At 46.4% G+C, this 11816-nt stretch overlaps 1 protein-coding gene across 2 annotated transcripts in view; it reads left to right on the top strand.

Moving 5' to 3' along the window:
- The window catches only part of tmem198b (transmembrane protein 198b), a 34624-nt gene extending 23219 nt beyond the window's left edge, over positions 1-11405 (top strand). For both annotated transcript variants that reach the window (XM_050065174.1, XM_050065175.1), the window contains exons 2-5: positions 6771-7037; positions 7115-7696; positions 8605-8804; positions 9816-11405. In XM_050065174.1, the coding sequence (XP_049921131.1) occupies positions 6881-7037; positions 7115-7696; positions 8605-8804; positions 9816-9968 (1092 nt within the window). In that variant the 5' untranslated portion in view covers positions 6771-6880 and the 3' untranslated portion in view covers positions 9969-11405. The remainder of the gene's footprint in view (positions 1-6770; positions 7038-7114; positions 7697-8604; positions 8805-9815) is intronic.
- Positions 11406-11816: the final 411 nt, after the last annotated feature.

Below are 11816 nucleotides of genomic sequence, written 5' to 3'. Positions count from 1 at the left end.
TTCAAAGTTTGACATTTCAATGGGTTGCTATAGCGCCCCCCTTTGGCCAATTGATGTAATATTGCTTCATTGGACTCCTCCCATGACCCTCTACCACTGTGCCAAATTTCACATGGATTGACCAAGTCAGTGAGGAGAAAAATATGGAACACACACACACAGAGTTTTCATCATTATATAGTCAGATTATTATAGCAAGTGATCACATGACTTTTTTTTTTGGAGGCAGTAGTAAATCCTGCAAAAAATCACATAAAAATGACACAATTTTTATGTGATTTTTTAACAAATTCAAGGTTCTTTTGCCACGAGATCCTGGAGGGACTGAAAACTGCTTTTCATGACACTGTTCCAGGAGGACACGCAGCGATGTCTCTGCAAAACACCTGCTGCTTTTTTTTTTAATTCAAAAAAAGGTTTTAATGCTTTTTGAGATAATGTTTCCTCTGTGACTTGTACTATAATAAACCACGACCACAGAGAAGTCAGACGTTAAAAGTCAGATACAGAAGAATTTAGCACTTTGGTCTGTTTCCTCACACATCGTCAAACTTGTCGGACCGGTTTCAACCTCCAAACGTGACGCAAACAAATCTTCTCCCACCCCTCCATGACCCTCAGGGAAGTATTAACCACAGACCATGAGAAAAAGGAGAGTGACTAATGAAAGTGGCGACTGAAGAAAGGGACAAGTGGAGGTAGAGAAGGAGTGGCGTCTGAGTCAGTGACAAGAAGGAGGTGATTAAGAGAAGAAGAAGGTGCTGAGGAAGTAGGATGTGAGTGAGAAGGAAACAAAAGAGGAGAGAGGAGCGTTGAGGAGGGATGAGGGAGCTCATGAATATCAGAGCAAAGTTCCCCAGACAGGAGTTGCATAAGCACCTCTGACCCAGAAACCCTCCACAGTCGGACTGGCTCACCCCGAGATGGAGGGAACAAACACAGCCGGAGGGGGAGGAGGGAGGAGGCGTGGGAAGGAAGTGAAAGAGGAAAGGATTGAAAGGCAGAGAGAGTTAGTGTCCTCCAACTCTGCAGTTCTGCTTCTTTCTCATCAGTTCATTTTATATGCAGTTTTTACGCTTGGAAGAAACTTCGACCCATGCTTACGAACATTGTGATGGAGAGGTGGAAGACATTTGTGATTGTAGGGATCGTCCAGTACTTTTTGGCGCATGATAATTTAGGCTTTTGTTCGTACGTACATTTATAGCATGGATCCCACGCTTTGTCTTATGAATGAGACCCAGATCCGGTTGGCGAGATCCTTAAAACGTTTGGCAGACATCCGAACATACTGAAAGTGCATCTCGTCATCCATGTCCCGCAGTCGTTGGACCAAATCATTTTCACCTTGTAGCTGCCTGGTTTGGTTCATTGGAGTCACTGACCACCTCGTTGTTTTGCGCTACTGTTGTCTTCACAGTGGACGTTGAAATTCTCTTCATCTTCAGGTAACTCACCGAATGACCCGATCACATCTGGGGCGGCTTTTTGGAATTGTCATGCCCCTGCGCCGGCAACAAGTTGTCCGTACGTCAGAGTGAAATGCCAACCAGATAAATTGAGAGGTGGGCCTTCTGCGGTGGCGATGACAACAAGCAGCAGTGTACGTGTTTCTTGTGAAGCCAACGTAAGCTCCCTTTCATGGTCGCCCGAGTCACACCGCAAGCGATGCATTTGCGATTAAGCTCGAAAATAGAAGAGACGACGATTTTTTGCGCAAGTCGCGAGCGAATGGCCGCGGTATTCAACAAAAAACAGGAGTTTGCGTGTCTTGTGACCTCTCTCGGCCACCGTAGACATCTCCCCCTTGACCAAGCGAGACCTGATAGATTACATGATTCTTTTCTATGCAACGAATCAGCAAATCTCATTCAGGGCGCCCTATTTAAACTGCTCTGGTCTGCCTACTGTTGCTGCTTCCTCTGCAAGCTGCTTTGCAACCTGCCTCCACCCCAGCTCCTCCTTTTGCAAGCTGTGTCTGACTTACGTAATTTCTGTTTGTCATTGATGCTGCTGCTCTCCCTGCCTTAAAGTTTCTTTATGCTTCTGCGTACACTCGACACCACGTGCACGCAGTTGCTGTGTGCCTATCGTAGTTCTGTGTCCTGTTGGTCTATGTCGCTATGCAATTCCCCGCCAAAGCGCTTAGGGGCGCAGTGTTCTTTTATATACCTGCCATTGTTTGCTTTGCGACGACGAAGAGCGAGGCAACTGCGCCGACGATTTGTAAGCCCGTTGAATGGCTCAACCAACCGATCACAATGGCGACTTTGGCGGTGTTGTGGTACTGCAGCAGGAAGTGAAACCTTGCGAAATACCGGAAATGATGTCGTATGAAGGACCAATCATAACTCTTGCAGTCTGCATTGGGTCTGCGTTGCCTCGACGCGTGGTTACAGTTTTTTGGAGGTCCACGTCGCGTCTCTGCGTCAGTCGCAGAGGGACGCAATGCCTCCACAAAGCCCCCTGCGTCATAGGTAAGCAGACGCATAAACCTTGCTTTAGACTTTCCATGTAGGCGCATGGAAGGGCAGGGAGGTGTGCTCTCTCTCTGCCTTAAGGCCAAAACTCACCGGCGCCGTACGACGCGCGTCAAAACAGCTGCCCCCATTATTTTCTATTTACAAACCCACACCGGTGGCGGCTCGACGCGTGTCGACGTGCCGCACCCGGGCACTTTACGCTATTGTCCTATTTTTCCAGCATCGCCGCACTTGAAAAAGCACTATTTTGTACTTCCCAGCTCCCGTAGTAGCAGTAGCAACGTACTGTCATTGTCTAGTTGTCGTGGTCGTCCTGTGTTGTGTGTTTTCTTTTTGCGCGCCATCTTCTTCCTTGTCTTTTGTTCTAATTGGTGGTTGGCAACCAGTACCGCCACCTAGCGGACTGGAGTGTGCAATAGAAATCCGGTTGACGCCCCGCAGCGCGACGCTTTTTGTGTGTGTTGGGGACGGCACTTGACTCGCGTCAATGATGCCGCCGTCATATGACGCCGCCGTCATATGACGCCGCCAGTGTGTTTTGGCCTTTAGGCTTTCCTTGTTTGCGAGTGGAAGGGCAGGAAGGTGAGCTCTTGCCACCTTAGGCTTTCTGCGTAGGTCTAGTAAAGCCAGAGAGGCCCCAGAACAGAGCCATACCGCCAAATATAATACTGATAGATTTGTTTGACTAAAGTTGTCCTGACTTTTTAACATTTAACCAACAGTAATTAGGCACGACGATTGACGGCAAATTGTCAAACTGTCCACGCCTCATCCTCATACTCCCTGTGATTACTCTTCTCTCTGAGGGTCTCATGCTCCCACACTGGTCTCTTTTTTGTTTATGTATTCGTGGATGTTCGTAGACTAGTAGCATGCCTACACTGGCATAGACACAGTTGAGTTCGGCAGAGAGTCCTTTGTTCTTGGTCTGAAGTGTGAAACACGAGTGTTGAACAGTTAGACAGGATGTGAAGGAGGACGCAAGCAGAGGCAGCAGGAAACGAGGTGAAGACGAGGTGAGATGTAGCAGGTCCCTGACAGGTGTACACAGGCGGACGTTAGAAAGCCAAACAAGTCTGGGTGCATATAAGAAGAGTCGAGGCAACTTTATTTACCCAGAGCTGTTGACAGAGGACGTTAGTGGAATACAGATGAGGCTGCAGGAAGGGAACCAAAAGGAAAGGAAGGGCTGAGGGAGAAGACAAAGAGTGTGAGGACACTCGAGGCAGCAGGTCAGATAAGGAGACAGTGCAGGAGCTGTATACTACGTCTGTTAGAAAACAGTTTCAGTTCAACAGACAACATTTTCTCCTGGTGACTGCTCTGTGACAACAGGATCCTCGAGGTTCCAAGTGAAAGGCAATATCAGCTCACAAAGTTTCTTTGTTGAGGAGAGCATGAGGACTAAAGGAACCCCACATCTATTAGATAATTTATTTGATACATAAGAATAGATAGAGCTCGCCGCAGAGGGAGAGGAGCCTGAATGACAGCGTGATTGATGAAAGACTGAACTGCTGAGAAAAGAGCCGCTAGAGAAATGTGTTTGCTTTGTGCTGAAGGACGCCGCTTCTTGTTCGCCTTAAACGCCTCCTGATCAAACACAGAGAGAGCAAGAGGCTTTGATTGCCCTCGTGCGCCCGGCTCCGACACCCGCTGTTATCTGAGCTATTATTATCCGCCGTTTCCGCCATCGGGGGGGGGTGCCAAACTGTGTGCCTGTGTGTGTGCTTTTGTGTGTGTGCGGACACAAAATCTGTTTTACGCTGCTGCAGATTTGAAAGCCACTTTATTAACAGGGTAACAGGGGTTTGGGTTGCTGCCGGTGTGGCTGATCCTCTGGATCATGCTGCTGTTTTTTTATGGTTTAGCCCATTAGGTTTAAATCACTCAGAGCTGATGGAAAAACAGTTTTATGATTGGTTACTAACCGTGCAGGCGACCTGTGGTCTCAGTTGCTTCAGTGACAGAGTTTAAAACAGATTGAGATCGATGATAGCGAACATTTCCTGAGATTTATTTTTCTTCAGACTCCAACAAGATGGAAGTGTTAAATGTTATGAAAACTTTTCAGAGTGGTGCATTCAAGGACTCTCCTTCATCCAGGATTGGAGAGAGCTCTGCCACAGGCTACGTTCACATCACAGCAGCCCTCTGTAGTTTCAACGCAGCACTCTGACACTGTATAGTGAGAGATCTGTACCTGGCAGTGAAGTGTGATGTGGAAAAAAACACACTTAAAGTCCAGTATGACCATTGTCACAGCCGTCACCTGGCCAGTAAGTTATATGTAGAAAAAAAAAATAGATTTATGTGTCCACACTACTCAGAATATTTTTCATTTTAGTGTGGAGACAGAAATCTATTTTTTTTTCAGTGTCCACACTAAAGTGAAGAAATCAGATTTCTGTCTCTACACTGTTCCTAAAAATTCAGATTTCTCTGTCTATACTATTCTGAAAAAAAATCAGATTTATGTGTCCACACTAAACTGAAAAAACATTCTGCGTCCACTCTACTCAGAATTTTTTCCATATTAGGGGCTGTCCACACCAACGCGGGTATTTATAAAACTGTGACTCTTTGCTCACGGTTTGGCCTTTCATCCACATGTAACCGCAGTTTTGNTCATACAACTAACTGTCAGTCCACAGAGATTCCACCCTGCCTCGATTCGCCATTGTTGATTTTTGTTTGCTTGTTGTTTTTCCGGTAATGGCGTTTTACTGCCTTCTGATTGGCTACAATGGCCTTACAGTTAGGAGTTATATCGCCACGTACTGCTTTGGCATGTGTATTACATTGCTTGATAGTGGAATTTGCGGTGTCATGTGGATGGAGGTATTTTTATTACACCGCTCGTATGAACGCAGATTTTTTAAAAACTGGAGGCCAAAAAAGTTCGGTTTTAAAAATACCCGTGCTCGTGTGGACTAGGCCTTAGTGTGGAGACAGAAATCAGATTTTTTTCAGTGTCCACACTAAAGTGAAGAAATCAGATTTCTGTCTCCACACTGTCCTAAAAATTCAGATTTCTCTGTCTATACTATTTTGGAAAAAAAAAATCTGATTTCTGTGTCCACACTTAACTGAAAAAAATCTGATTTCTGTGTCCACACTTAACTGAAAAAAAATCTGATTTCTGTGTCCACACTTAACTGAAAAAAATCTGATTTCTGTGTCCACACTTAATTGAAAAAAATCTGATTTCTGTGTCCACACTTAACTGAAAAAAATCTGATTTCTGTGTCCACACTTAACTGAAAAAAAAATCTGATTTCTGTGTCCACACTTAACTGGAAAAAAATCTGATTTCTGTGTCCACACTTAACTGAAAAAAAAATTGATTTCTGTGTCCACACTAAACTGAAAAAAAATCTTATTTCTGTGTCCACACTTAACTGAAAAAAAAATCTGATTTCTGTGTCCACACTTAACTGAAAAAAAAATTTGATTTCTGTGTCCACACTAAACTGAAAATATCAGATGTATGTGTCTACACTATGAAAAAAATGGATTTCTGTGTCCACACCAAAGTTACAATATCAGATTTCTGTGTCCACGCTAAAGTGAAAAATTCCGGTGTGTCCACACTTCTCGGGGTAAAAAAAACAGCTTTTTGCATCCACACTAAACTGAAAATATCAGATTTCTGTGTCCGCACTAGATTGAAAAAAATGGCTTTCTATGTACACACTGAAATGAAAAACACACACACACACACACACACACACACACACACACACACACACACAGATTTCTGGTCCACACTACTCNCACAGATTGCTGGTCCACACTACTCTGACAAAAAACAGATTTTTGTGTCCGCACTAAACTGAAAATATCAGATGTATGTGTCCACACTAAAACAAAATAAAATTTGGGCCACATTTGCTTGTAATGTGAACGAAGCCTTCGAGCATCCGTGAAAACAACTGTTTGTCTTTTTGTTTTGTTTTTGTAGCATTATGAAGGAAGAGCGTGAAATCTAAGGGTGAAACTGGATACTTGTTTGTCAGAGTGTCCTTGAACGCACCAAATGACCCGACAAGTTTCACGCTACGTCTTATCTTGATATTAACGTACGCTCATTAACTCTAGTTAAAGTAAACTACAAACGACAGCTGTTCGTGCCATAGCCTGCAGAAAGTGTTTAGATGAAGGTGACTGAAGGTTCCTCTCTGTTCATAAATCAGTGTATAAAACATATGATCCTCTTCATTGCTCCTCCTCCTCTCTTCTTTAGCTTCGTCTAACCGTCTCCTCTCTCCTGCCCTCCCTCCACAGGTGAAACCATGCGGCTGTGTGGTGCTCCCTAGCCTCCCCTGTCCCTCGCCTCCCACCTGATCTCCTCTCCTCCTCCACCCCCGTCTTCCTCCTCTGTCCTCCTGCTCACCATGACGACCCCCCTGGAGATGCTGCTGGCTCAGCCCGACCAGGAGCTGAGCCACGAGCGGCTGGACGGCTGCGAGGACATCGCCGGGCGCTACAAGGTGGTGCCCTCCGTGGTCTGCTCCATGTGCTGCCTCTTCGGCATCATTTACTGCTTCTTCGGTGAGTTCTGATCGATGTGATTGATTTGCTCGCCAAGTCACGGCGCTGTTAACGTGTTTTTCCTCTGCGTATTTCAGGCTATCGCTGCTTCAAAGCGGTGATGTTCCTGACGGGCCTGATGTTCGGCTCCGTCGTCATCTTTATGCTCTGCTACAAGGAGCGCGTTCTGGACACCCAGCTGAGCGTGGAGGCCTCGGTGGGCATCGGCCTCGGCATCGGCACGCTCTGCGGCCTGGTCACCATGCTGGTTCGCAGCGTGGGCCTCTTCATGGTGGGCCTGCTGCTGGGCCTGCTGGTGGCCGTGGCCACCCTGGTGGGCATGGAGGAGCTTTCCAACAGCCCGCCGCGCTCCGTCTGGGTGCCCCTGGGCGTGCTGCTTGGCCTGGGCATGCTGTTCGCCGTGCTCACCCTGCAGTGGCAGCGTCTCTTTACCACGCTGTCCACGGCGGTGTTCGGCGCAGCAGTCATCACTGTGGCGTTAGACTACTTCGTGGAGCTCTTCGCCCTCGTGCTGTACATGTATGAGCGGATGAAAGCGGTGCCTGGGAAGCCTGTGTGCTGGCTGACGTGGGTGGTGCTCGGGGTGTGGCCTGCCCTCACCCTGCTGGGTGTCATGGTCCAGTGGAAGGTGACCGCTGAAGGATACTCCCATACCAAGGGTGAGGACGGGTCTATAAAACTATTAGTACACCTGTAGGGAATTTCTTTAAATTTGGCACAAACATCAACTTCCATTCAAGGATGAACTGATTTGATTTTGGTGGCCAAAGGTTAAGTCACTGTCACCTTGCGTTGTCTCATTCCCATGAACACGAAGAAGGCGGTGAAAGAATTTCCTCAATTTTGGCACAAACGTCCACTTGGACTCACAAATCAATGGATTAGAATTTGGTGGTCAAAGGTTAAGGTCACTGTGACGTGGCATCCGTCTCATTTATTGAATGTGACGGGTCAGGAACACCTTGAGGGAATTTCTTTAAATTTGGCACAAACGTTCACCTGGAACTCAAGAATGAACTAATTAAAATTTGAAGTCTGTTAAAGCAAGTAACTGTGTGTGACCCAGGTCAAGGTCACTGTGACCTCATTTGTCGCATTCCCATGAATACAGCCTCTCAAGAACACTGGAGAAATTTCCTAAAATAAGGCCCAAACATCCACTTAGACTAAATGTGAATTGATTTGATTTTGGTGGTCAAACAGCAAAGTTACTGTGACTTTGCGTCCATCTCATTTCGTGAACGTGACATCTCGGGAAGGGAATTTCTCTAAATTTGACACAAACATCAAGGTTACTGTGACCTCGTTCGTTGCATTCTTGTGGAAAATGATATCTCGAGAGCACCTTGAGGAAATTTCTTTAATGTGGCACAAACGTTCACTTGCACTCAGGAATGGACTGATTAGACTTTGGTGTCTAGTTAAAGCAAGTAGCTATGTGTCTAGCTCCACCTTCAGCTACACCAAAACCTTTACAGTTCTATTAGCATACGCTAGCTAACGTCTGTCTGAAGCTTTGACGGAGGAAAACAAGGCTCCTCCTCACGGACCTCCTTCTTCTCCTCAGTGATCATCAGCCGGCAGCAGAGGAGGATGCAGGTGATGCGGATTCGTCAGCGGGACGATCGCTATCGCAACAAGAAGAAGAAGAAGCAGCAGCACGGCTCCTCCCACCATCACCACCAGGCCAAGCAGCTTCACACTGAGCCCGCCTACCGCCGCAAACCCAACCCTATCCGCCGCTACGACACGGACGTCCTCTCACCAGTGAGGAATTCATTTTCCTTATCTATGGTTGTGTTGTCTTTTTTATACTTCCTGCAATGTGATTGGTTGTTTCTTTGTATCGTTGTGTCGGGTTTTGAAAATTATAGATAGAGCAGTCATTCTTTTTACAGCAGAAAGCTAAGGCTTCTGTCTTCTCTGTCATCACCTTATGTTACCGTACCTTTCGTGCTGTGCAAACGCAGTATGTCACCAGAAGTGCGCTTGAATTTAACCGTAATAGCTGCGGGAAATCCATCCATCCATTTTCATCCGCTGATCCGGCGTCGGGTTGCAGGGGCAGCAGACAAACAAAGGTCCCCAGACAACCCCAAGGTGTTCCCAGACCAGATATGTAATCCAGCCGGTGTGTTCTGGGTCTGTCCCAGGGCCTCCTACCAGTCGGGGGTGTGTGGGACACCTCAACTGACCCCTTTCAACATGAAGGAGCAGTGGCTCTACCCCGAGCTCCCTCCAGATGTCTGAGCTCCTTACCCTATCTCTAAAGCCCTGTTTCCACCAAACACTTTCGGTGTGGTACCTTTGGAACCAACAGTAACCCTTCAGACATGGTTCCTAGACCCTCGGTCTGTTTAGTGTTTCCACCACAGACAGTCGAGGAACCATGTCTGAAGGGTTACTTCTGGTTCCAAAGGTACCACACCGAAAGTGTTTGGTGGAAACAGGCTATAGTGACTCTCTAGGCTCCTACTGACAGTATGGATCCATTGGGTCTGGTCTAGCGCCTCCAAATGGCCAAAAACAGCCATAGTAGTCTAATTCGGTATAACTTGATCGTGGGCCTGGAATGATGGGTTATACAGCTTTCCTGGGATGTTGTTGCAATACCTACACACTGATGTCACCCAGCGCAAAAATGATATTGGACTTTGAAGACCCACCCTGTCCGATATCTCAGCTGCTGCTTAACTTGGCATTTCTCCTCATGTTTTATTATCTACTCCCATTTGTTAATGTTTCTTTGAATGCCTTTCCTCTCTCTGCACCATCCAGAGCTACATCCAGAGTTTCCGAGACCGGCAGGTCCAGGCGCAGCCCATCCCGAGCCGGCTGGTCGGCGGCCCCCACACCGTGGTGGACGTTGGCTACGACTGCGGCTCCACGACACCCCTCACCGGAGCTGCGGCACCTGCGCTGCGTGTCTGAACACTCCTTCACCTCCCAGAGGCCTGAACACACCACGCCACCTGAGAGATGCGTGACTCTGCAATCACTACTCCACCTGGGTGGAACCACACCTGTGCTAGAACAAAACGCCACTGGGTTTCAATGCAAAGGGTTTAAACATAATCTGGGTTCAGCCACGCCCCTAAGAGGATGAAATATATCTAGGGCTGGATTTACCCACAATGCAAATCATGTTTAACCCTTTTACTAATTAAATTTTGGATCATAAGGCTCCGTCAGTGTGGTGCAGAGGCCTGCTCAACCTCTTTTCACTGTCTTTCAAATGCACAAACACATGCACGCACTCACACAAACACACACTGCAGCTACAATCTCCAGGGTCGACGTGGAAACCCAGAGCAGCCCGCTGTACCCGACCCCGGCCTGTTTGTCACCGTCTCCAGTCAAACCACATCAGGGATCTCAGTTTCAACGCAAACCCGCCTCAGGTTCAAACCCAAAAATCAAAATCAACCCTGGTTTCTACCGCTGCCGCCGATTTTCAACTCATGGTGCAGAAGGAACTCGTTCCTCAGCCTGTAGGCGTCTTAAAAGTCCAACAAAGATCATCTCTAAAGGGAAGTAAGGGCCCTTAAATGCAAGCCGGGATCTTTTATTTGCTTTCTGTGCCATGTGGACTACAACAGCCGTCCCTGAAACGGGGAGAGACGTCTTTAATGTTTAAAGGGGGGAACCCTTCGTCACCCTTGGTGCTGGACGATCTTCAAGCGTCAAACTGCTCTCTGACGGCCGGGGAATCTGTTTAAATGGGTGCCTTGCCCCTCTGTGGACTGTACCACTCAGCAACAGGAGGGGGGTTACTGGCAGATCTCCCATCGATGGCTTGTTTTTGCATTAAATGTGACCACAGAAGGATTTCTTAGCCATGGAGCTACAACAAGCAGGGTAAAAAAAAAATCTTGTTGGAGTGGAGTTGGCTTCTTGTCTTAACAGATGCCTGGACATACGAGGAGGATTTGCTTTAAGCCGACAGCAAGAGAGCCGCGTTTACACTGTCACCTCATCTGAGGTTTCACACAACGCAGAAAAAAGGAAACAACAATCTGATTATTTTACAACCTGAGTGTCGTCCCTGCTGCAGTGCAAACTGTTCGTCCTCCAAGAGATTATTTATGCTGCTGAGCCGAGAAGTGATAGTGAAAGTTATGTTTCACTTTCTTCCTGTTTCCTGCTGCAGAGCAATCAAAATCTGAGCCGTTATAAAACGAGCAGAAGAAGCAGGTGAAAGTTTAAAATCTTCTCGGGGATGAGCAGATTTGTACGGAGCCCCTGACGTCCCAAAATATTATATATTTTTATTTTGGGCGCACAAGATATTTTACTTGTTAAAGTTAAAGTTTTAAAATGTTGATATCTTCTGCATACAAAGTAATGAGGTAAAAACTTGCATGCTCAACATAACTTGTTCCCACAACATAAAAGTTATTATCTAGTGGGAACAAGTTATTATCATGTGGGGAAAAAGTTTTCTTGTGCGCACTTGTTCCCTCAAGATAATAACTTGTTCTCATCGCATGAGAACAAGTGCGCACAAGAAAACTTTTTCCCCACATGATAATAACTTATTCCCACTAGATCATAATTTTATGTTGTGGGAACAAGTTATTATCATGTGGGAACAAGTCAACTTGTGTGCACTTGTTCCCTCAAGATAACAACTTGTTCCCACTAGATGTAATTTTTTAAATTGTATGAACAAGGTAGTATCTTGAGAGAATAAGTGCACACAAGATGACTTGTTCTCACTTGATAATTTGTTCCCAAAACATACAAATTATTATCTAGTGGGAACAAGTTATTATCTTG

This window comes from Epinephelus moara, chromosome 16, assembly GCF_006386435.1.
Source record: "Epinephelus moara isolate mb chromosome 16, YSFRI_EMoa_1.0, whole genome shotgun sequence".
In the NCBI taxonomy this organism is placed as follows: Eukaryota; Metazoa; Chordata; class Actinopteri; order Perciformes; family Serranidae; genus Epinephelus; species Epinephelus moara.
The sequence above is the reverse complement of the archived record's forward strand: the minus strand, read 5'-3'. Positions and strand labels throughout refer to the sequence as shown.